Source organism: Lithobates pipiens, unplaced genomic scaffold, assembly GCF_037356315.1.
Source record: "Lithobates pipiens isolate NorthernLeopardFrog02 unplaced genomic scaffold, aLitPip1_a1.2 Scaffold_18, whole genome shotgun sequence".
NCBI lineage: Eukaryota > Metazoa > Chordata > Amphibia > Anura > Ranidae > Lithobates > Lithobates pipiens.
In genome coordinates, this window is record NW_027507758.1 from 501,920,014 (window position 1) to 501,946,356 (window position 26,343).

Sequence of the window (26,343 nt, forward strand, 5' to 3'; positions counted from 1 at the left end):
TTGTATGTCAATACAAACACAAAATAAAGATCTAGAGACTCTGGAGGGGATTCTACTCACAGCCTCTAATATAGCTGTGATTTTAAGTAACAACCAAAATCAAGGATACAGCTGTGGTTCTGGCGTGGCTCTAGTAGTTGAGCTCCGCGTAACTCCAGGAACCCCAGCTCTAGCTATAGCTACAGAGCTTCTCCATAAAAGACTGCTCCAGCTCAGTTACAGCTGGCAAAATATCAATGTACTACCTTACTTTTTCTTAACCACTTGCAGACCGGACCATTTTGCTGGTCAAAGACCAGACCACTTTTTGCGATTCGGCACTGCGTCGCTTTAACTGACAATTGCGCGGTCGTGCGACGTGGCTCCCAAACAAAATTGACGTCCTTTTTTTCCCACAAATAGAGCTTTCTTTTGGTGGTATTTGATCACCCCTGCGGTTTTTATTTTTTGCGCTATAAACAAAAATAGAGCGACAATTTTGAAAAAAACGCATAATTTTTTACTTTTTGTTATAATAAATATCCCCCAAAAATATATAAAAAAACATATTTTTCCCTCAATTTAGGCCGATACGTATTCTTCTACATATTTTTGGTAAAAAAAATCGCAATAAGCGATTATTGATTGGTTTGCGCAAAAGTTATAGCGTTTACAAAATAGGGATAGTTTTATAGCATTTTTATTAATAATTTTTTATTATTTTTTTTTTTACTAGTAATGGCGGCGATCTGCGATTTTTATTGTGACTGCGACATTGTCGGGGACCCATCGGACATTTTTGACACATTTTTGGGACCATTGTCATTTATACAGTAATCACTGCTATATAAATGCAGTGATTCCTGTGTAAATGACACTGGCAGTGAAAGGGTTAACCTGTGGGTGGCAGTGTAGGGGTTAAGTGTTCCTAGGGGCGTGTTACTAACTGTGGGGGGGTTGGGCTTTCATTTAGTGTACACTGATCTCTGCTCCAATCACATGGAGCAGAGATCAGCGTCACTAGTTGCTAGGCAGAATGAGAAAATGTTGTTTATACAGCATTTCCTCCATTCCGCCGCTCCGTGAGACGATCGCGGGGATGCCCGCGGCGATCGAGTCCGCGGGTCCCGCGACCGGACTCACGGAGGTCCCGACCAGCGCGGGAGCGCGCCGCCGGCGGCGCGCTCCCGATGGCACGGCGGCAACGAATATTGGACGTACATGTACGCCAATATGCCTGCCCGTGCCATGCTGTCGACGTACATCGTCGTGCGCTGGTCGGGAAGTGGTTAATTCTTAAAATAAAATCAAAATATTCATAGGTGCTTTGACGGCACTCTATGGATTATCATATACCATTACCATTTACCATTACTATTTTGGTGTTGAGTTATTCACTTTATGGTCATCACAGAGGTCAAGGGGGCCCTCTTTATGTCTGGAGGAAAAGAGATTTAATCTCCAAACATGTAAAGGCTTCTTCACAGTAAAAGTTGTGAAAATATGGTATAGACTCTCTCAAGAGCTAGTTCTGGCCAGCTCAGTAGATTGCTTTATGAAAGGCCTGGATTCTTTCCTAAATGTACATAATAAAACTGGATACTAATATTTATAGGTAAAGTTGATCCAGGGAACATCCGATTGCCTCTTGGGGGATCAGAAAGGAATTCTTCCCCCTGCTGGAGCAAATTGGATCATGCTTTATTGAAGTTTTTTTTTTTTTTATGCCTTCCTCTTGGTCAACTGTGGGGATAGGATTGTATATATAGGATTGTATCATTTTTCCCCTCTTCTGTTGGTTGGCCTGGATGGACTTATGTCTTTTTTCAACCCGACGAACTATGTAACAATATAAAAGCAAAGGTTATTTATAACTTCACTACAGGTTTACCTTTTTTAAACAAAAATCCTTTAAATCTGATTCAGATCAGCAACCAACGTTGCATAGATGTGAACCTGCATCATTTAAAACAATTGCTCACCTATTAACTTTTATTGTTGTGTGTTAAAACGTGTGCAACTGTGCATTAAAATGCGTACATTTGAATGGGTCCTAAAGGAATAGCAGTATTGATGCCAATCAAAACCATGCCCATCATATCCATCATTTCCTTAGTAAGATAATATCTGGATTGTAACTAGCAAACATGCATAATATGATAACTTCAAAATGCATCAATGTAACACAATAAAACCAGTGAAATGCAAATTAGCATAAATGACACAATAAATATGATAAAGTGCAGATGTGCTAAACAGGTGATTAAGGTGGAATATAAATAATATCTAAAATAATATAAAAAAAAATCATATTTATTGTGTTATTTATGTTAATGTACACTTCACTGGTTTTATTGTGCTAATTGATGCATTTTGAAGTTATCATTATATGCATTTGCAACTTATCGTATTCAAAAACTATTTTTTTTTTAGGAGCGCAACACCAACTATTGATTTATCTCTACTCTTTAGTGGGTAGTCTTTGACCCTCACGGCGTTTGCAGCACCTTTGGCTTTTTCATTTTATTTCCTAAAGTAACGCGGGAATATTTATTTTCTACAACTAGCAAACACAGACATCATCACTATCCTCATAAAGGAGCTCTAATATTTTGTTTAGTAAAAGTCATTGTGCTGCAAATGACAACATGTGCAACAAACATGATGGCTATTGAACTTGATAATTATGCCACAAATGTTTTTAGATCAAAAGATGTTTTTGATATTGGACAACAGGAAAATGTGTCCCAGATGAACAGTATTTCACATAATAAAACTGCACAATAGAAAAAGTGCCTCCGCTCTCCGCTTAGTGCTCAAACATTGCTCCAAGCTCTGTCTCTATTATGAAGTGAAAGGCAGCAGGTGTCTACAATACAAGCTTTTACGAGTTTTCCATTTATATTGCCAGATTAGACTGGGATTTACACAGCTAGATAAAAAGCTGTCAGGCATGATGAATGGTTCTCTTTACTGTGTGCTACACGTGCTGCTGTTTTCTGCAGGGCTGCTGGGTTCAGTGACCACTGCCTTAGTGAATCCAAAGTTACCTATGATTACCGTAGCCAGTACTGTTTTTATATGTAATACCAAAATTTGATGAAATGTATTTTACTGTTAAGGTGATGTCAGAACAACAATCCGATATGTTATTTCTGTCTTAATAGCAAAAATGTAGCTTTTCTAACCTTTAACCGACACAAAGCAGGTCAGCATAGGAATGAAAAGAGACATTCCTCCAAAAGCACAAGTATTGGGAAGGTAGGTTTATTCACAAAAATGCTAAATGCAATATTTATGGGAGCCATATCTCCCTGTCTCCAGGTTTGTCTTAGGCTGGATTCACACCTATGCAGTTTTGGTGCTTTTTGCATTTTGCAGATTTACAGTACATAATGTGTTCCATGGAAAACTATCTTAAATGGACTGTAGTGCAAATCTTCAAAATGCAAAAAGCACTAAAACTGCATAGGTGTGAATCCAGCCTTACTGAAAAGAGAAATATTTTTTAATAACTAGTCAGACAGAGCAGAAACAAAATGTAGTAGTTTTTTTTTTCAAAAAGTCATTTGCTGGGGGCCTGGCTGACTGCCATCCAAGATGACCACATAATGAGAGAGCTCCCTATTCTGATATTACTTTCTCTACTTACCTTTCAAACGTTACAATACAAGCTAGGAACAAAACTCCTAGCCATCACACAACAGCAACATATCATTGGTGTGAATACCCCGTCAAAAAAATTATTAATAGAAATGGTAATACCTATATGTAAATTCAATTGAAGTTGGTTAAATAGGAACTGCAGTCTGCTCACCTAATTTGTAATAAAAACATCTTTGCCATTCTGACGCTTCCCTCCAACCACTTGCATATTATTTTTATATATACTGTGATTCTGTACTTGCCAAATATGCTGCAGAGATCTCCTTCCACTAAATCTGGCTGTATCCATTTTAACTGTGGGCAGCTGAAGCTGCTGCCTGTTCACTTCCTGGATTTACACAGAGGCACACACACACACACACACACATATATATATATATATATATATATATATATATATATATATATATATATATATATATATATATATATATACAGGCAGACAGACTCACACCACTGCTCAATCAATACACATGGATCTCAATCACATGGATTAGTTTAGGCTAATGACCAGACAAGTGGGCTGTATAAGGTATTTACTGGCAGAAAAAAAAGTTCTACTATCCAAAGTTAAAACAACAAGAGCAGAATATTTAAAAGATGGAAAGATCCAAAAATTACTGAAGGTCCGCTTTAGGACTTAACAGCATCAGACCAGAGCAAAGACAATTCAGCCCCACTTGGCGAAATTTAAAAACAAATAGTAATAGTAAAAATAGTCATTTATATTCAGTGGTCTCTGAACATTTGGACTTTGCCATTGATGGGAGAATGTACATCTGGTGGATCTAAAGCTTACCATACAGGTTACAATCTGACCATACAAATACTTTCAACTATGAACTTTAGATTTACCAAAACTATGTAATATGAAGTCCATCTGTATCCAGTTAGTTATGCCCTTGCACTACATCAATTTTTGGTAGCTCTAAAGGAGAAGGTAACATGAGTCAGATTGTAAGATGTGTGTTATGCTTAAAGTAGAACTGAGCGCAAACTTTTTTCATTTATAGAGTAAGGGAGGATTATAACTTTTAGCCAAGGTGTGAACTGCTTGATAATACAAGCATATATATTATGAGGCTGATTTACTAAAAGAGTTGCAAATGTTCATACAATAAATTATTCACTTCAGTTATGCAAATCATGTTAAAATCCTTGCTTATGTATTGTACAATTGGATAATTGAAGTACATATTTAAACAATTCATTGTATAAAGATTGGCAAATTAGCTTAAATGTCTTCACCATACTGACACATACAGTTGATCATGGAACCTAATTCTATTTTTTCATTAAAACACCTTAAACAAGAAGCCTTCATTCCATTTTTACTGATGTGTTCTGTTTCTGGTAGACCAAGTACAGGTAGTATTTCATCCCATCTTCTTATGGGATCCCTAAGATTGGCTGAGAGATCAAACAGGGCACCCCTTCTCCCTCCATGCCCAACCAACAACTCAGCTAGCAAGGAGAAGGTTGCTTTGACAGATGGCTCTTTTCTCCATTTCCAAGCAAATGACAGAGAGAGGCATCTTACTACAAACTTGGGGGAGGAGAGTATTATGGCTAGATGTTTCAGGTATGTGGACAACTGCTTGGAGATAGATAAAGTGCCATCTGTTAAAGCAGCCATACCTTTGCCAGATGCGTTGTTGGACAGCTATGGAGGGAAGAAGGATGTCCCGTCTGACCTATGCCTCATCTGATCTGACAGCCAGCTCAAGACAGAACAAGATGGAACAAAGTACTACACATGCTTTGTTCCCTGGGGAACAGAACACATTAATAAAAAAGGAGTGAGATTTCTACAAATTCCAGACATGATTACTTTATCAGGTTTACAGCAGCAAAACATTCATTTCGCTCAGCAACAAATCCAGATGATGCAGGTATACTTCTACGTCCTTCAAATCAGTTTTAGGATTAGTACTGCTGTAGTATTTACTACTTAAGATCTAGGCACAGCAAGTCTTATAGAACTCAGCGTCGTGATCGTGTTTCCAGCTCTTCTCCTGGCTAATCACAAAACAAAGCCTGGGGTCCTGTGTTTTGTGACTGGTCAGTTGGAGAGGGAGGGGGGTGCAGATGCAGAGACAAAACCACAGTGCTGGGGTCCTTTAGACCTGCAGTGCTTACAACCCGGAGCAGTTTGGAATAGTCTGGGAGCTGTACTAATCCTGGTTTTTAAACAAACTGATTTGTATGACTTATAAGTACCGGTATGTCTGCACAATGTGGATGTGTAGCTATGAAGGAGTGTTTTGGTGCAGTACATACTGTATGCTATGGTAATCACGCCCGGAGTTGGAATTTAAGGCTGGTGTCACAATTATACCTATATTATGTTCATTTAGGAAAAAATAATTTATGCCCCGTACACATGAGCAGATTTTCCGTCGGAAAAAACTTGGATGGTTTTTCCGACGGAATTCAGCTCAAGCTTGGCTTGCATACATACGGTCACACAAAAGTTCACTGAACTTTCGACTGCCAAGAACGCAGTGATGTACAACACTACGACGAGCTGAGAAAATGAAGTTCAATGCTTCCAAGCATGTATCTAATTGTTTCCGAGCATGCATAGGAATTTTGCATGTCGGAATTTGTACAGACGATCGGAATTTCCGATCGGAACTTTTTTAGACCAAAAAATAGAGAACCTGCTCTCAATCTTTTGCTGCCTGGAATTCTGCCAGCAAAAGTCCGATGGAGCATACACACGGTCGAAATTTCTGACCAAAAGCTCACATCCGACTTTTGCTGGCTGAATTTCTGATCGTGTGTATGAGGCTTTAGTGATAGTCAGTCTGTTGGTTTGATTTAACAATATTTTGCACAATTCAAATGAACAGGAGTCAAATTTTCAGTAATTTGCTTGGTATTTAGCAGCATTTGAGAAATACAAAAATACAGCTAATCTTTTACTTGATGACATTGTAGCCCATAAGTGTGTTAATGTTTGGTATCCCTCAGCAGTTCTATGACTTCCATCAGTGAGGAATAAGCCCCTTGTTATGTTGTATAATTGATAAAAGTGAGTGACCACACATATTGTAAAATCTTTTTTGTTAATTTTTATAAAAATAGTAATGGCACACAAAGTGAAAATCCAGGCAAAATGTTTTGTCCATTTTGGACGGAATTGGTTAGAGCCCCTTTCAGGCCCTACTACTACTAATGTCATGTGAAATCACGTGAGTTACATAAAAAGCATATCCCTGTTCATTCTAAATACCCAACCATGTACAGATGAAATATGCTTTTCACATGATTGGATGAGTGATGTAAATACTCACAAAGTGCATTTTCTGAAAGTTCCCAACCCTTAGTAAATCATCCTTTATAAATTGTACATATTTCACATGAATTGTTTGAAGTGCCAGCAGTTATCCAAAGAGTTGTTATAAACAGACTTTTGGCCTTGGCATATTCAACAAAGAGGGACAAACAGCTAAACACTTTTTTCAGTTGTTCTGTCTGTAACCCAAGTGTCAGATAAACATTGATTTTGTAATATGCTTTCTAAGTACCTGGCATTATGCCATAGTGGTGAAGTATCTGAAGAGCTGTGTCCCTGCGTCTGAATGTGGATATTAGACAAATCACAGTTCTCTCCAATAATATGACAAAATCCTTGTTATAACAATATGCCAGAATTCCATGGTCATTAAAGCAGAACTACGTTGCACCTGAGCACTGCAAACCAAAAATGCTATTTCATTTTATTTTAATATTCAAGGCAAACTCATCAATCCATCCATGTCTCCATGCTTTATTTTGCTGGAAAATCAATTAAAAAACACCCCCCTAGCATTTCTGGCTGCGGACATTTTGAGTTAAGCCCCGTACATACGATTCCGACAACAAAACTGTGGAATTTTGTCTGAAGAGTGTTGGCTTAAACTTGTCTTGTTTACACACGGTCACACAAATGTTGGCCAACAATTACAAATGTAATATAAATGTACTAGACGTACTACGTGGTTTTCCAGCTCTTTAGTGCCACCCTTTGGGCTCCTTCTGCTAATTTCGTGTTAGTAGAAGTTTGGTGAGCATTGATTCGTACCTTTTCTTTTCGCGTTTTTCATTTAGTGCTTTTTAGTTCACGCTTTTTATTTCGTGCTTTTCAAAACGGCCATTCGTCAACCAGCCATGTTGGAGGAGATAACGTGTTATTTATTATTGGCCTCAGAGTTATTGATTTGGTTGAATAATGATTTGATTAGGTATATTTTCTATATTTTTGGATGTATAAAATGCACTTTTTGGTTAATTTCTATTGGCAGATAGCATGTCTAATTTTTTTTTTATTAGCTTTTTTTATCGCACAATAAAACAAATTGTGGAGAATAATACTTGGCTATGTGTTTTACTTCAAATGACAGTTTGGGAGTAGGCAGTTACATTTAAAAAAAATATAATGTAAAATTGACAAGGGACACCAACATAGTTGTGTCTTTGTTCTTATAAACTATGGAATTATTAATTTTGTTGTGGTAACTTGCACAAATAAAAAATAAATAAAAAAAATAATAATATTATTCTTGATATCACTAGAAAAAGAAAAGCCTTAGAAAATTTGTTTGCAATAACTCCATCAGTATCACCAGCAAAGCAGCTTCATTATTATCCCATTAAAGAAGAAGAGAATGTGCGCTGCATTTGGAGATTTCATAATTTGCCACATCACGAATGTTAATTCTCCATTACGAATGCTTTACAAGACCGACCGCTTCTGCTTCCGAGCATGTGTGTTTGTACTTTAGACTTTTGACCAACAGACTTGTGTACACACGATCGGAAAATCCGACAACACGCATTTGTTGGCGGAAAATTTGAAGACATGCTAGCCAACATTTGTTGGCAGAAAGTCCGACAACAAATGTCCAATGGAACAGGGTTTCAGGGAAGATCACTTATGTAGCGTTTGCTTTCTGGAATCCATTTGCCCTTAGCTCAAGCATGCAGGCAGGAGGGTGTGCTTAGCTAACAAAACCCCTTGTTCCCTCCTGATTATTTCTGGAATGTATGACATCATTTGCCTAGGCCTGGAAACCAGGAAGTAACTGAAGAAATAGGAAAAAAGTTTAAAATAAGTGCATATGGTATACTTTCCTATCTATTTACTAATGCTAGCAGCATAAGGATTATAAATAGTCAAAGTTGATTTAGAGAGTGAAGTTTAGCTTTAACCACTTGCCAACCTGCTCAGATATACTGCGGCAGCTAATCATGTTGATATAGGATTAAAGTGCAAACAACACGAGGATGTTTATAAAAACAAAACAAAAACAAAAAAAATGCTAGAACTCTGCTTAAAGCGGAGCTCCACCCTCCCCCTCCGGCGCCACAATTGGCACCTTTCAGGGGGGAGGGGGGTGCAGGTACCTGTACAGTACAGGTATCTGCACCCACTTCCGGCATAGATATCCGCAGAATCTGTGGATATTTAAGCCCCTTTCCGCAGGTCCCCCGCTGTCTGCTGGGAAACACACGGGACCATCCTTATTGCACAGCGCGACTCGCGCATTCGCAGTAGGGAACCGGGAAATGAAGCCGTAAGGCTCCACTTCCTGATTCCCATACCCAAGATGGCGGTGGCAGAACCCGAGAGACGATCGAGAGATCGGCTTCGGGTGCCGACATCGCGGGCACGCTGGGCAGGTAAGTGTCCTTATTTTAAAAGTCAGCAGCTGCAGTATTTGTAGCTGCTGGCTTTTTTTTTTTAAACGGCGGAACTCCCGCTTTAATGGCTTGAGCTACATAGGAGATTTTGGCTGCACAGTTGCAGGATCACAATTTAAAATGAACCTTTGCTGAGATCATGCACACTATAATATTTACATATTCTGAACATGCAGTAAAAGCACCTAACTAGTCCTTGTAAATCTCTATCTATAAGCATTGTGGAGAACAGGATGTTCAACGTTAACAACACAAGCACTGTGTTCTGTAAAAACAGATTTTGTCAGCTCTCTAATGTAAACACACAAGCTATTAGGCCTCTTTCATAGGGGTGATCTGATCAGGTCCATCTTCAATTCGAAGTTCAATGTTAGTCTATGAGCGTCCAAGTGTAAAATGACCTAGCTTTGTCCATTTAAAATCAATTAACTCCATGTCCATCTAGACACAAAAAAAAAAAACATAGAAAGTCTGCATCTTTTTCCATATTTTCAGATCTAAATATGACACATCTGAGGTAGTCTGATGTAAGTGAAAAAAACTACATCCATTCCATCTGACCACCCATAGATCTAAAATGGATCTAGAAAGCCTTGGGTTTGAAATGCAGCAAATGCAGCACAAAAGTGACATTGATTCAGTTCTGCTCTGATTCAGGAGGTAATCTTAGTGGATCCCCTTCTGATCTGACTTGACGGTGCCTTATAAGGGGCCTTACAAAAAAAATACTAAGATTGGACTCTGGAGTCTTTGTCTTGATCTTTGTTTTAAAGCTCTTGTACTCCTTGTTAGGAATCTGTATATAGTTTAAAGCGGTACTAAACCCAAAACTAAAAACATAAAAATTCCAGCTTACCAATCATTAGATGTGGTGGCTGCATTTGTTTTCTTTTTTTTAGGCTTTTTTTTCCCCTCTCTCTTACCCTGGTGATCTGGCCAGTAACACACCTCCTGTATAAGGCTAAGTTCACATTGGTGTGGGCCATGCATCCTGCATTTGCTCAGGCATGGCAGCCCATTAATTTGAATGGGCTGCTGTGCCACATGAACCGGACATAAAAGAGGCCGCAGGTAAACCACATAGTCTTTTGACCATGCAGGTTTCCCTGCAGTTCCCGCACTCATGATTGCGCTCTGATCTGACTTGACTGCGCTCTTTTTTAAGGGGCCTTACAAAAAAATACTAAGATTGGACTCTGGAGTCTTTGTCTTGATCTTTGAGAATCTAAAGAGGGTTTGTTTTAAAGCTCTTGTACTCCTTGTTAGGAATCTGTATATAGATATTTTGGTAAGCTGCAATTTTTAAATTTTTCGATTTGGGTTTAGTACAGCTTTAAACTATAACCTTGGCCTCTGTTTAATCTTCAACTGCCATGATGCTGCACATGTGATCAGTTATGACACCAGCCATTGGATGGTTTGACAGTTTGGTTGAGAGCACAACCAATGTGACAGTTAGCATTGCCAGCATGCCAGGAATATAACAGTTTTTTTCAACTATAATGCCCCATACACACAATCGAACATTCCGACCACAAAATCCGTCTGTATTTTTACAGACGGGTTATGGCCAAAATTTGCCTTGCATACACACGGTTGCACAAAGTTGTCGGAAAATCCGATCATTCAGAAGAAGGTGACGTAAACCACGTACGACGGGACTATAAAGAGGCCAGTAGCCAATAACTTTCGTCTCCAAATTTTTTCTGAGCACGCGTGGCACTTTGTGCGTCGGAATTCACTTGACACGATCATGAAAATTTTGATCGGATTTTGTTGTCGAAAAATTTTAGATCCAGTTCTCAAACTTTTTCCATCAGAAATTCCGACAGAAAAAGTCCGATAGAGCCTGCACACGATTGGATTTTCCGACAACATAATCCGATCAGACTTTTTCCGTCGGAATTTCCGACTGTGTGTATGGGGCATTAGATTGATGGGTTTCCTTCCGCTTTAATAAACAGACTTACTTGGCAGAAAATAAAGAAAAGAAAGTCCAAAAAAGAAAATGAAAAAAGAAGGCGCAGCCATCACATATAAGATTTTGTAAGCTGCAATATAAGAAATGCTGGCTTTTGGGTTTAATATGACTTTAATGTCTTTAGTCTGGGCTCAAGAGAACTTTAAGCAAGACTGTTACAGAATGCTGGCTAATTTACAATTAAGGTTTTTTTTTTTCAAAGGGGAAATTTAAACACTTAATTTCAACAAGTTCTTCTCTTCTTAGATTGTTATTTAATTCCTAAATTAATACAGGTTTATAAAACACACTGTAATGGTCATAGAGCAATATACTATTCCCAAAGGGGCATGCAATGCAGCCACTGCTCTCTCTTGTTCTGGGTCACTGCAACCTGATTCAGAATAACTTGTACGTGTGAGAAAACGTGTTAGCCGTCACAGGAGACTAGGGAATAATTGTAACAATAATACACTCACCCACATAAAAACTGTCATAATGACTATTTTTTTTTTTGCTCAGACAGACTCTGCTAGATTCACAGTTAGAAGCATAAAAGGTTCAGTAGAGCATTGAAGGGAGAGGCAGAGGAGCTTGGCCAGCATTAACAGTTGAGAACAGAAGACAGAAGAGGAGAGGTGCAAGAAGGAAGTTGGCTAGGTTAGCGAAATCACTTGTCCTTGAGTAGTCAAATTTTCTAGCAAAGGCACATTGAAAGTGAATAAAAATAACGTATATAATGAAAAACACTGCAAGTAAGCATTTTAAAGGAACACAGTCAGGCCCCTGACTTAAAATGATGTATTTTTCAATAATAAATTCTTTCCAAAAACACCTTTTATTGCAGCGTCGTTTGCTAAGAGTAGCTTTTTTTAGTTTTTGCATTACAGACTTCTCTCTCCTAAACATGATGTTGCCCCACTTGCCAATAAGAGTGGCGGTTCTTGATTAACAGTAAGTGGTTTGAATGACACTGGGCATTATTTAACTTAGGGGTAGGATAGTCACTGTATTACATAAGTGATTCAGTGGGGGACAGTGCTGGAGATACTGCAGTAAGAGCTGCTTTTTTTTTTTTTCCAAAGCTGAGGTTGAGCTTTAAAGTATATTGATTGATTGATTGATTGATTGGTGAAGGAATTCACTGGGCATTTTTCTACAATAAAGCTGAATTTTACAATAACCAAATTGTCCTACCTAAGTGACTAGCTTGAAAGGTTCTTTCCCTCCCCCTCTGTCATATGCTTGGTTCAGTCATGTGGACAACCCCAGATACGGCTATGTATTATATGTTGATGGGCTTATACAGTAAATACAGTATCAGTTAATAAATGTCTGTTATCTACCAAGCAGTTGATCCAGGTTGTATATTTTTATTTTTTATTTTTACCCGGTATAAGCTGGAATCACCTTTTAACATGGAAACAAACACCCAACAACCTATTTAATCCATTATTAACCACTTCATGTCCACACTATAGCTGAAAGATGGCTACAGAGTGGTTCTCTCATTTTGGGACCTCCTCCCAGAACCACATCCACTCCCTGCGTGCCCTCTGGGCCAATCACAGCGGCCCTTTACCATGTGATCAGCTGTGTCCTGTTTTCCACTTTTGTCTTCTAACAAATTCTAATTGGTATTTGGTTGTAGGTAGCAATGTAAAACCTTGTTTACTTCAAGTTACTCAACTGTGATCATTTCTCCACAACAAACACAACAACAAACAAACTAAGGGCTCATTCATTATTTAGGTCTTACTGCCAGCGATCTGCGGGGATCACTTTGCAAAGGGCCTTTGACAGGCAAAGAGATGGTGATATGTTGCCCTTCTCCCTGCCCTCTTTAACCCTCAAAATTCTTAACCATTGTGCCACTACCGCATGGTGATACTACCACCTGCGAAAAAAGTGACATGCTGTTTCATTTTTGCAGCTGCATTGCAGCAAAGCATTTTGGATACAGCCCTGAGCACCTGAAAACCCTAGTTTAGGTGAGGGATCGGGAGGGGGTAAAACCACTGCAAAACCACCTGATTTCAGTGCCCCCCAGCTGCCTGTGTGTATGAGCCCTCTAATCACACCTTTCAAGTTCAATTTGCTCTTTAAAAAAAAACCTCTTGGAATCTGAATACCTGCAATGCTTTACTCCTCAATTTCTCTGTTCTAGCATGTCTGAATGAGCCCTGGTTTATTATAACTAGTACATTTATACACCCTTCATGTAAATTCATATTTCCACCCTACTGCCAACAGCAAATGCAGTAGCCATCGGCAATGTAAAAGTGCACACTGCTCATCTGGCTAAGTTTGTATAAAATATTGTTCCTTGGAATTTTCTACCATGTTAGCGTAGCTTAGTTCTGCATCCCTCTAGGTTCTGAATGTCACAAGCCACTTTAAAGCCTAAGGGAGAAAAACATGGCGTCCCCTCCCATACAGAAGCATACAATTATATCTCTGCAATAAATTGTTGGAATGTATTTTCTCAAAGCAATAGCAGATCACTTTGTACATGACATGTTTTTGTTTTCTGGTTATACTGCATTAAAGAACAACTTCAGGCAACAAGTACAAAAAGTCAGTAAACTGCTAATGCAATCTAGGAAACAGTGAAAAATCAGATTGTCCATTTGATTAACCTTTAACAGAGTTTACGGGTTCTGTGCCATGTAACTGGCACTCTGATAGATGAAGAGAGGTTGTGTTCAGAGCCTGGGAATAACTAGCTTGCATTTTTGGAGGCTTCGAGTTAGAGCTATTCAGGAAATAAAGACACTGGTAGTAATTACTGATAGTGGCAGAAAGTTAAGGTGTAGTGCAAATTGCAGCATTGCGGCAGCTGTTTCTTGTAAATGTAAAATGTTCATGTCTCAATGTAGGCATAGTGCACTTTTTAGACCATGTTTCATATTGCATCCATATCTAAGACATTATTGCAATGGTAGTCAATGCACATCTTCCTCTAGCCATGTAACAGATGGCTTGTACCTCTATTGGGACCTGGGACTGGGAGTAAACAATGCTAGAGTCTGTGCACTGCACCTGTTCTGTAGGCCTGAATGCAAAAATGTAATAAATGCACTCTTTTCATTGTATTATTATTATTTAGTTATTTATTTTTAAGATGGTCTATGCCTTTAAGCTCTGTAGAAGATGTCAGTATACTACTATGAACAGTCAGGTGTAGCTATGCTCAGGAAATAAAATGTAGCTCTCTGGATGCATCTGTCTCTTTTCATAGTTCTAATATAACTAACCATCCTCTTCATTATTCTGCAGAGCATCTCTAGTTCTGTGGATTGCTCTAATCATAAAAACATCAATAAAGTGATACGATAAGGATGCTTTTAGACTTTCATGCGATGTGGAGGTGTCTATGATCAGAGACATTCACAGAGCTTATAGGTGGGAAATTGTTTCAATGATTACTGTAGTTGTGTAATGGCTGGCAATAACCGTAATCCAACCTTAGACAGATGTTTCTCCAGGAATTATGGCTGTTTGACACCTGCCCATTCTCAAAAGCATCCTCATGTCATTGCTACTTGTAACAATCATCTCTAAGACTTATCCTAAATTCCTTTTTGTCCTTAGAAAATCCATTTGCATCACTACTTATACCCTTAAAGGTTTTTCTAACAAGTTAGAAAGGCTTTGGATCAGGGGAAGGCTGGGGCGAGGAGCATTTCCCCTTGGGCCAGTGTTTATAATAACTGTTGGGCTGCAGAGCCCTAAAGGGATATACTTGACATTGCTCAGAGTGAAACGCACAGTCACACTTGGTGGGCCTTATATAACTAACCCACATTCAGATCTGCAATACCAGCCCCAGGCAGAGGGTGAGCCCTTGTACACACGGTCGGAGATTCCGACAGAATGTGTCCTATCAGACCATTTTGTCGGATAATCCGACTGTGTGTGGTCTCCATCGGACTGTTTCCGTCGGAGTATCCCACGGACCAAGTTTTCCAACTTGTCCGTAAAATTTTCCGACAAAATGCTCCGATCGGACATACTCCGATCATGTGTAGCCTACTCCGACGGAAAAAGTGCCACGCATGCTCAGATCAAATTCCTAGAGCAAAGCTATTGGCTACTAGCCTGAACATAGTCCCGTCGTAATGAAATAACGTCATCACATTATGTACAATCAGATTTTCCGCCAACTTTGTCTGACCGTGTGTATGCAACAGTTTCGGAAAAAAATCCGTTGGACAAAATCCAACGGATTTGGTTCTCAGAATGTCCGACCGTGTGTACAAGGGCTAATATTCCAACACAAACTTTCAGCTCTGAGATGTCATGTGACCTAATGCAGAGTCCTGCAAGGGAAGCAGATGCTGGATGATTAAAGCTGTGTGTTCCAATAATCCATGATCTTTACTAACACCCACCTTTCACCATGTCCACCAATTACTTTGACATTTTGGCACACTTTTCATGGTACACATTCTTAAGCCTTCAAAAATCCATCCTACCATGAAAAGGCCATTTTGTTGCATTTGTCCTCTATCTGTGTTAAAGGTTCCCTTGGTTGCTTTTGGTGAAATAAGTGATATATAATATCCTACATTCCACAATAAAAGAAAGTCACCCAGGGTCCGACCCTCACTTATCTCTTGTCATATATGTGTTCCAGGTAGATTTCATTATTTAAAAAGGTAACAAGCCATTGTGGAAGCCTGTGCTATCAGCATGTGCATACACTATTTCATTATCAAAAACTGCACTTACATTTGGTGACGACTCCTTCCAGTCGGATGATATTCGGGTGATCGAATTGCCCCATGATACTGGCTTCCCCTAAAAAGTCTCTCCTCTGTCTTTCAGCATAGCCAACTTTAAGGCTCTTAATTGCCACACAGATCTCCCTCTTGCTGGGTAATTTCAGCCATCCACTGCACACCTCTCCAAACTCACCTGTACAATAAAAAAGAGATAAAAGTCCATTACTTTTGAAACACATATGGCCTCACAATAAATGCATTGGTGTATGTAGATCTGATCTCAGCCATGTTTCTGCATACATTATGTGAAACCGGCATTTGAAAATCTGCATTAATGCATTATTGTACAACAATTAGCACAGGTACAATGGAAGAGGACAGAGAATGAATGGTATTCACTAAGCATATTATTTCACTGCCTTATAATGGCCATAAATGGCCCATTCTATTCAATCTTTACCTTCCTGCTTCTCACTTGCTGTTCCATTCATTGGTTCCTGCCCTGGATGCAAGTTCCTCAGAGAATTCAGTTTTAACTTTAACGTACAATTATCTCTGTCATTCTGCTCTTTTATATACTTCCCTGCTAATTGACAAATGTTGTCCCAATACCACATAATTTCTCCACATGACCTTCTCCTGTCCTCCACACTTAATCACTTTCATAAGCCGGTCATAAATGGTACAATTTGCTTTCCTGTCTTTACTTTCACAGCCAGTGTTGGTGAGGGAGTGCCTCCCATGGAGCTGTCATGTTCTGTCGGAGGAAAGGGGGGTGCTGGGAGAACATAGTAAATACTTCTAGTGGCTAAAGCCTCTGGCAGTAACTGTATTCTACAAATCTGACAAGCTGGTTGTACCCAAGTCAATCAATGGATCAACTTGGGTGCAATCATCTTGCCCTTACATGGTTCAAATCTTGACCCGTCCCTGCTGAACCGGTAGAGATTTCAGCTGTCTATGGCCAGCTTTATACAGCTGCATCCTGGACATCTCATCTGTCTCTGCCTTCTCTGGCATTGCCTCCCATGGCACTATCCACCCCTGAAACCGTTAGGTTCATTGTATTATCTACAGTAAAAGTTCAATCACTGCTTTTTCATTTGGCAAGATACACGCTGTTATTTCATATATAGCTTACTCACCTCCCCTACCTTTCAACCCCTTATCCCTTAAGAATAGGGCCCTCTCTTCTATTGTTTCATGTTATTGCTACATCTTAATAAACAACTGTACGCAATTCTCTTTGGAACGTGTTATGCACTACATTATATGTGAAACCACTTATTTTATATATTACAGAAGAGCAGTAGATGATATATTTAAAAGAATTATAGCATATGGGCAGACAATTCATGGTATTTATAGACAACAGATTAGCACCTCCTGATCCAGCTAGTATATTCCATGTCTATGGGCAGAAGAAGACCTTCACATTGTATATGATAATGTAGTAATGATAATAAACATAGTGCTGCCCTCATTTCTCATTTCATTTTATAATAAAACATTCAGATTTAAATCTCAAGATTTTGCTAGGCATTCATGGGAGGTAACATATTACAGTTCAGCTTGAAGACAAATGGACACAAAACAGATCAGCTAAAAGGAATGCAGAAAATACTTCCTATTAGGCAATGCTTTCAGAGAATTTCCATGTTGTAAATAGCCTGGCAGAGTAGTTTAAAGCAATGAACATTCATGGTCTTTTTTTTTTTTAACTATCAAAGGCCAACTCTGGTTTATACTCCATAATTTTGGCTGTAATGAAGTTACCTGGTTACACTAATATACAATACAATAAAATATTAATCAGTTAGACACCAACCATACCTACATAACAAAAAGCAGAAGGCTAATGAAACACATTAAAGTGATTGTAAAGCTTAAAATATATATATAAAAAAAATAACAAACATGTCATACTTACCTCCACTGTGCAGTTAGTTTTGCACAGAGTGGCCCCGAACACCGACTTCTGGGGTCCCTCGGCAGCCCTCCCGGCTCTCGCAGCTCCTCCCCCCATCAGATAACCCCCTAGGAGCTGGAGGGGGGTTACCTTTCGAGTCCAGCATTCAGCATCTATAGCCACTGAATTTATGACTCGCCCCTTTCCCCCGGTGCTCACATAATTGGATTTGATTGACAGCAGCAGGAGCCAATGGATGCATTAAGGTGAAAAAACACAAGGATTTACAACCTCTTTAAGGCCTACATTTTAAAAAAAAATCAGCACAAAAAACATATCTTACCATTACTCGGACGTGTCCCTTTTGCTGCTGGATCCTGCTTTACTTGAAATTCTCCTACTCCAAAGCCCCCCAACCTGGCTACCATAATCATCTGGTTTGGAGAGGTTAATAGTTGAGGGAGTTGTGACAGGCACTCATCAAGATTGCCCGACTATGCTCATCTTTGCGGCCCACCTCCTGTACTGAAACTTGAATGAATGAAACATAATTTATGAATAGATGAGGTGGACCTTTCCATCATCTGCCCATCCTCCATTTATGGAATCATAGATAACCATGGATCCTTCTCAGGGCTTTTTTTCCTCAAACAATAGGTGCTGGAACTTAACCAGACACAAAAACCCTCCCCCTACACACACCCTCCAAATTGCATCAAATAGTGGGTGAGTTCAGTCAAATTTCAAGAAAACATTAGGAGGGTCTTAAAGGGGCATTAAATACCAGGATTGCATTACATACACAGTGCAGAGCTGTCACTTGTAAACACAGAAGCCAGTGTTTTCAAGTGATTGTGGTGAGCAGGCATCAAAGGGTCTGAGCCAGAGGTGGTTGAACTGAGTTCCACCAACTTTCCCCTGAAAAAAAGCCCTGATCCTTCTATAGATACCATGGAGAAGTAAATGCAGACACAAAGGGAAGGGAAGTGGGCGATTCACAGTATTACCAAATATAAATAATAGAGAAAAGCCGGAAGAAGGAAAACGAATGCAGCCTCCACATCTAAGAACTTGCAAGCTGCAATATATACATTTTTGTTTTTGTAATTAGATATGCTTTAGACTTTAAGTGCATTTATGCACATAATTAGCAAATAATAAGCACATAATAAGCAAATAATAAACTCTAGCTAGCACAGCTGACATATTTAGTGGATGGACACCCAGCAGACGTGTCTTCAGGCTGATAAAATGTGACTGTACAATTTGTCATTCATGTGTGTCTACCTCTGAGTGTTGCCTTTCCTTTTTTAAAACAAGAATGTCCAGAGGGCAAGCATTTCAAAAGTGGAGCATCTCATCTATATGATCATCGTGGATCAAAAACTGCAAAAATGTTTCAGGCAAACTTAGTCCATCTATAGCACTTCTAGAAGTATTTAAATAAGTTAAAACACCTGATGAAGGTATAACCCTGCCTGAAACATTGTGCAGTTTTAGACTGGTTATAATAAAATAAGTGGGCTAGTCCTGGAATGGCAGTGATGCACTAATGCCGCGTAGACAAAACCAGACTTTCTGGCAGAGTAGCCCGGAAGGGATTAGTCCGTCGGACAATCCGATTGTGTGTGGGCTAGTCCGATCATTTTTCGAAAAAAAAAAATCAGACGGACCTAGAAATAAAACATGTTTCAAATCTATTCAACGGACTCAATTCTGACCTACTAAAATTGGGAAAACCGTTTGTCTATGACGCAAGGGAAGCTATTGGCTACTGGCTAGTTGAACTTCCTTGTTTAGTCCCGTTTACATCCTTACGTTCAAAACGAACGAACTTACGATCAGACTTAGTGTGTCTGAGTGTGGCCAAGTCTGTTCATTTGGAAAGTCCATCGGAACTCTGCTGAGAGTCCTGTCGGGAAGACCGTCGGACCTATTCTGCCAGAAAGTCCTGTCGTGTCTACGCGGCATTACAGTTTTTTTTTTTAACGGCTATTAACAAATTTGGAGCGGTTAGAACCCCTGAGCACCCCAGTGTGCAGTCAGTGATTACTGATAGCACATTACCTGAACACATTGTTTGTATTGCAGAGGGCAGTCAGTTCCTTTGTTACTTTTAATAGTCCTGCCCTAGTTAGGGAAACATTATGCAGACCTGTGAAAATGATAATCTAATTTTAGCACAAAGATATACTGATACTGAGTTAATTATATGCCATACCTCTGCAAATGTTAACATATTGTGTGATTGTGTGGAAGTTATAGGTCCATGGTAGTGGAATATTTCAGAAGCTAATATAATTACTATGAATTTTTACATACATTAGTAAAATGTGCTACAAAAAAAAATCTTTTCATGTGCGCAGATGATCAGCTCACTTTAAGGCAAACACTTGCGTCCTCTATCCGGACACACTAGACTGCCTCTCACACACAAGGGAAGAAATCTGGTTATACACAACTCTCCCCCCAGCTCTAAATACTGCAGAATAGGTATTTCTTCTGTTAGATTTTTTGTGTACTTTAAGTGGGCAGACTTTTATACTCCAGAGTACACCATTTTCAAGAGGGCAAGTTTCCTGCTTTTAGCTTTCCTGTGCAGAATTTAGATGCCTTACCATTAAAATGTTATTAGGGAGCTATTAGTATCAAAGTCACGGAGTTGAGACTTGTTCTTTTCCCACTTCAATGAGAAGAAACATCTCGGCAATGAATGGGTAATGGACAGAGCAGCAGTAATCAGGTCCGTACTCTCTACAAAAGTACTTAAGACCCTTCTATGGGAAGAAGACTCTAATGTGATTGGGGATGTTGCTGATCAAAAGCCCACTCTGAGCCCACTCTATGGAGGGATGATATGGTGTAGTAAGCTACTTGATAGGAGGATTTCTAATGGAACAGGGGATTTGGAGATCAAAAGCACCAAATGTCACACTGGCAAGCAAGAGAAAAATATGATTAGATAGATAGATAGATAGATAGATAGATAGATAGATAGATAGATAGATAGATAGATAGATAGATAGATAGATAGATAGATAGATTTGATTTTTGCATATTTAAACCTGCAGCTTTAATGCTTATGTAAATCCAATCAGATGTAAGCATCTTATTAACATCTTAATCTAACTTCAAAATAATTTTCAATATCTTTAAATCTGCAGCTTTCATAATACCAAGTAATAACTGCTTACAGAACTAAGTTGACAATGCTTCATTCCTGTTTCCTAGTAAGGATGAGCCGAACACCCCCCTGTTCGGTTCGCACCAGAACCTGCGAACAGACCTAAACTTCCTGTGAACTTTAGAACCCTATTATAGTCTATGGGACTCGAACGTTCAAAATTGAAAGTGCTAATTTTAAAGGCGAATATGCAAGTTACTGTCCTAAAAAGTGTTTGGGGACCTGGGTCCTGCCCCAGGGGACATGGATCAATGCAAAAAAAAGTTTTAAAAATGGCAGTTTTTTCAGGAGCATTGATTTTAATAATGATTAAAGTGAAACAATAAAGGTGTAATATTCCTTTAAATTTCGTACCTGGGAGGTGTCTATAGTATGCCTGTGAAAGGGCGCATGTTTTCCGTGCTTAGAACTGTCCCTGCACAAAGTGTCATTTCTGCAGGAATAACAGTCTTTTAAAATCACTTGCGGCTATAATGAATTGTTGGCTCCCGTAATACAGAGAACACTCAATGAGTGTTCTTTGTATTACGGGAGCCGACAATTGATTAATTGATAAAAATAAAAAAAAGTGTGGGGTTCCCCTAAATTCAATTACCCCATGTCAAAATTATTGACATGGGGGTCCCCCTAAAAATCCATACCAGACCCTTTATCTGAGCACGCAACCTGGCAGGCCGCAGGAAAAGAGGGGGGGGGGGCGAGAGAGCACCCCCCCTCCTGAACAGTACCAGGCCACATGCCCTCAACATTGGGAGGATGCTTTGGGGGTCTGTGACCCCTCAAAGCACCATGTCCCCATGTTGATGGGGACAAGGGCCTCATCCCCACAACCCTGGCCGGTGGTTGTGGGGGTCTGCAGGCAGGGGGCTTATCAGAATCTGGAAGCCCCCTTTAACAAGGGGACCCCCAGATCCCAGCCCCCCCTGTTTGAAATGGTAAGGGGGTACAAAAGTACCCCTACCATTTCACAAAGAAAGTGTAAAAAATGGTTAAATAAGACAAACACACTTTTGAAAAATTCCTTTATTAAAAATAAAAAAAAGATTCCAGCAGTGGTAATCCACTCTTGCTATCCAGCGACGGATGATCATCTCTCCAGGGTCCAGCGACGGGTGATTTTCAGTCCAGCGCAGTCCATCCATGCATCCATCTTCTGTCTCCACTGTCAGAGACACTGCGGGGATCCCAGTGCTGACGTTTGTTATATTAGGGCGGGGCCACCCGTCACCTGACCCTGCCCCCTCTGACGCTAGTGAGGGAAGCCAGGGGTTCCCCAATGACGTATGGGTGACCCCGCCCCCCTCTGATAAAACGGAAACCTGCGTTACATCAGAGGGGGGCGGGGCCACCCATACGTCATTGGGGAACTCCTGGCTTCCCTCACTAGCATCAGAGGGGGCAGGGTCAGGTGACGGGTGGCCCCGCCCTAATATAACAAACGTCAGCACTGGGATCCCCGCAGTGTCTCCTCAGTGGAGACAGAAGACGAATACATGGATGGACTGTGCTGGACTGAAAATCACCCTTTGCTGGATCAGATCAGACATCGCTGGACCCCAGAGAGATGATCATCCATCGCTGGATAGCAAGAGTGGATTAGCACCGCTGGAATCTTTTTTTTATTTTTTTTATTTTTAATAAAGGAATTTTTCAAAAGTGTGTTTGTCTTATTTAACCATTTTTTACACTTTCTTTGTGAAAATGGTAGGGGTACAAAACCCTTACCATTTTAAACAGGGGGGGCCGGGATCTGGGGGTCCCCTTGTTAAAGGGGGCTTCCAGATTCTGATAAGCCCCCTGCCCGCAGACCCCCACAACCACCGGCCAGGGTTGTGGGGATGAGGCCCTTGTCCCCATCAACATGGGGACATGGTGCTTTGAGGGGTCACAGACTCCTCCTCCCAACATTGAGGGCATGTGGCCTGGTACGGTTCAGGAGGGGGGGCACTCTCTCGTCCCCCCTCTTTTCCTGCGGCCTGCCAGGTTGCGTGCTCGGATAAAGGGTCGGGTATGGATTTTTAGGGGGACCCCCGCGTAAATTTTTTTTTTTTAATTTGACGCGGGGTTCCCCTTAATATCCATACTAGACCTGAAGGGCCTGGTAATTGAATTTAGGGGAACCCCATGCTTTTTTTTTTTATCAATGAATGAATTGTCGGCTCCGTAATACAGAGAACACTCATTGAGTCGACAATTCAAAGTGATTTTAAAATACTTTTTTTCCTTGCGAAATTACAATTTGTGCAGGGACAGTTCTAAGCACGGGAAACATGCACCCCTTCACAGGCATACTATAGACACCCCCCAGGTACGAAATTTAAAGGAATATTACACTTTTATTGTTTCACTTTAATCATTATTAAAATCACTGCTCCTGAAAAAACTGCAGTTTTTAAAACTTTTTTTGCATTGATCCATGTCCCCTGGGGCAGGACCCAGGTCCCCAAACACTTTTTAGGACAGTAACTTGCATATTAGCCTTTAAAATTAGCACTTTCGATTTCTCCCATAGACTTGTACAGGGTGTTTTCCGGCTTTTCGAATTTGCTGCGAACAGCCCAAATTGTTCACTGTTCGCTGAACAGGCGAACAGGCAATATTCGAGTCAAATATGAGTTTGACTCGAACTAGAGCTCATCCCTATTTCCTAGTTTGGATTCTGTATTGTCACATTGTCATATGGACCTCTTCTATTGTCTCTATCAGGAAATGTCCTGCCACCATAGCTGGAATTCATGCATTTAAACAACAGTTGCTGCAAAGAGGCTTCAGAGAATCAGCAACTTTGAAATGCAAGAAAAAAAAAAAAAAGATTAGCAGTTTCTGCCTCATCTACTTGTCATTGAGCAAATGTCAAATGTACTTAAAGTGATTATAAGGGTTTTTTATTTTATTTAAAAAAAAAAACATATCATATTTACCTCCACTTTGCTGCTCATTTTGCACAGAGTGGCCCCGACTCTGCACTTTTGGGGTCCCCCTGGCTGCTCTCGCAGCTCCTCCCTGCATCAGATAACCTTCTAGGGGAAGCACTTCTCTGAGGAGGTTACCTTGTGGGCATGCTCCAGAGTTCAGCATTTGCATCCATAGACACGAATGCCTGACCCAGCCCCTCCCCTGCTTCATTAGATTTGATTTACAGCAACAGGAGCCAATGGCTGCATTGCTATCAATCTAGCCAATCAAGATATGAGACACTGGCTAGAGCTGGTGTACTTGTCCCCAGCGCGAGAAAAAGAGGGTTCAGGTAAGTAAAACTTGGGCACTGGGGGGTTGCTGCACTGCAAGAAGTTTTCACCTCAATGCATAGAATGCATTGAGGTGAAAAAACACGAAGGTTTACAACCCCTTTAAGGCATCCTAACGGGTCCTGTTACACAGGTGGTCATTATCTTAAGAGGATGCAAGGTTTTAGGAATATAATTTTCCCTATAAAGCTACCTGCAAGTAACAGTACAGGCTGTACTGACTATAAGTCTCAAGCCTGGCACACACGAGCCGAATATCATCTGGTATTGGCCAGCCCAACAGAAACTGGACGATATTTGGCCCATGTGTACATCAGCTTGTCCGAATGGCTGGCTTCTGTCAAATGGACGTGCTGAAAAGCCAGTGTCCGACCAGCACTGACAGCCAATGACAATAGCTCAGCAGTAAGATCACTGTTCTAACTTAGCATAGTTAGTATAGCAAGCTCCTTCTGAGCTCCTCAGTAATTTTTCATTCAGCCCACTATCACCGTCTTCCTGAAGAAACTGAGGAAATCCATAAAGAGCATCCAACCATGAGTGTAATGCTTTGAGCCTGTAATGGAGGTGGTCATACTCATGTCGTTCAACCTTAAGACTTTATACTTTTTTTCTTTTTAACCAATCAAATATTTTTAATTTTGGATGCATAGAGAAGGGTATGAACCTCTGTAAGATTTTTATTGATGCCTGTATCACCGCTGGGGAGATTCACTCTTTATACTTGTCCAGATGACCCCACTGCATCTGGCCTAAAAGTGTTGTCTCTGGTACAAGGATGGATGGATCTTCCATTGTGGACACTTGTTCAGGATTTTATTTACATTGGAAAGATTTCCTCCAACTTCCTGATCTTATTTGCAAAGTAGGAAGTTAAGAAAAATCTCATAAATTTTATAGAGACAGCAATAAAAAAGATCTAATGGGAGTTTACCATTGCCTGCCCTTTCTAAAACCAACAAAAACAACACATTTCGACTTTAGATATATTTTGAATGACATTTTGTAACTGGCAATGTGCATTACCCTATAGAAGAAGCAAAGATACAATTTACCGTCATGCACATCTACAAATGTAACGTATAAATGCATAAGCTCCGCTTCTCTTACCTGCACCTATCACCCGCTCTATGCGGATATTGGAGGCATCAATCTCTTTGGCAAAGTCCCGTACAGCCTGGTTGGGATCCTCGTATGTGTGTGGGTGGATATAGGTTCTGCTCCCCGGCAGCTTCACTAGCAACACAAAAACAGGTAGGTTAAATGGAGCATACAGGCTTATATTATTCCTTACATAGGCAGAAAAACACCCCAACATTCGGTAGCTTATTACATACACCTTATTGAACCATGTCTTGAAAAAAGACACATGCCCTAGCCATGAGTGAAACCAACATTTTGTATGCCTCTAGCTTTCTTTATTACTAATTTTATGTACCTTAATTTTTAGATGGTACATGTTCAGATACAGATTACATGCACGTAGATTAGTACATATTTTATTCAGGACCGTGTTAACAGCAAGGCCTTTAAGACAACTGTTTTAGGCTCTAATACTGGGAAGGTTCCAGAAAGTGTGTTTTGTTTACGGGTTGTCTCTTTGGTTACGGAGTTGCAGGTGCCCTTTACTGCTCATTTTATCTAGGTGCAGCTGCGCCACATTTTCTGTCAACCATCAGGGAGAACCGGATCACTAATAAAAATGGAAAGGTCCTCAATAACAGTCTTGACAGCCATTTCTGAGAGGTCAACATCCTGATTACACAGGTTCTCTCACTTTTGGCATGCTCTTGCCCTTTTAGAGCAGATTGCTTGATGGCAGACAAACATCAATATAAGCAGCAGAAGCTGGCACTATTCTGACAGCACAGACTAAGCATAAACTGACACTAGAAGCTAACGTGATATTACTTACGGATACCTGAAAGTGGTACAGATATTTGCAGGCATTAGATGCTAGTTGTACGTGCAATGCTTCTAAA

At 40.1% G+C, this 26,343-nt stretch overlaps 1 protein-coding gene across 2 annotated transcripts in view; it reads right to left on the reverse strand.

Annotated features, from left to right (window-relative positions):
- LOC143988804 (ephrin type-A receptor 3-like) overlaps positions 1-26,343 on the reverse strand; it is a 321,049-nt gene that overhangs the window by 75,675 nt on the left and 219,031 nt on the right. For both annotated transcript variants that reach the window (XM_077488668.1, XM_077488667.1), the window contains 2 exons: positions 25,472-25,597; positions 16,028-16,213 (listed from right to left, as the gene is read on the reverse strand). In XM_077488668.1, coding sequence (XP_077344794.1) covers positions 16,028-16,213; positions 25,472-25,597 — 312 coding nt within the window. The remainder of the gene's footprint in view (positions 1-16,027; positions 16,214-25,471; positions 25,598-26,343) is intronic.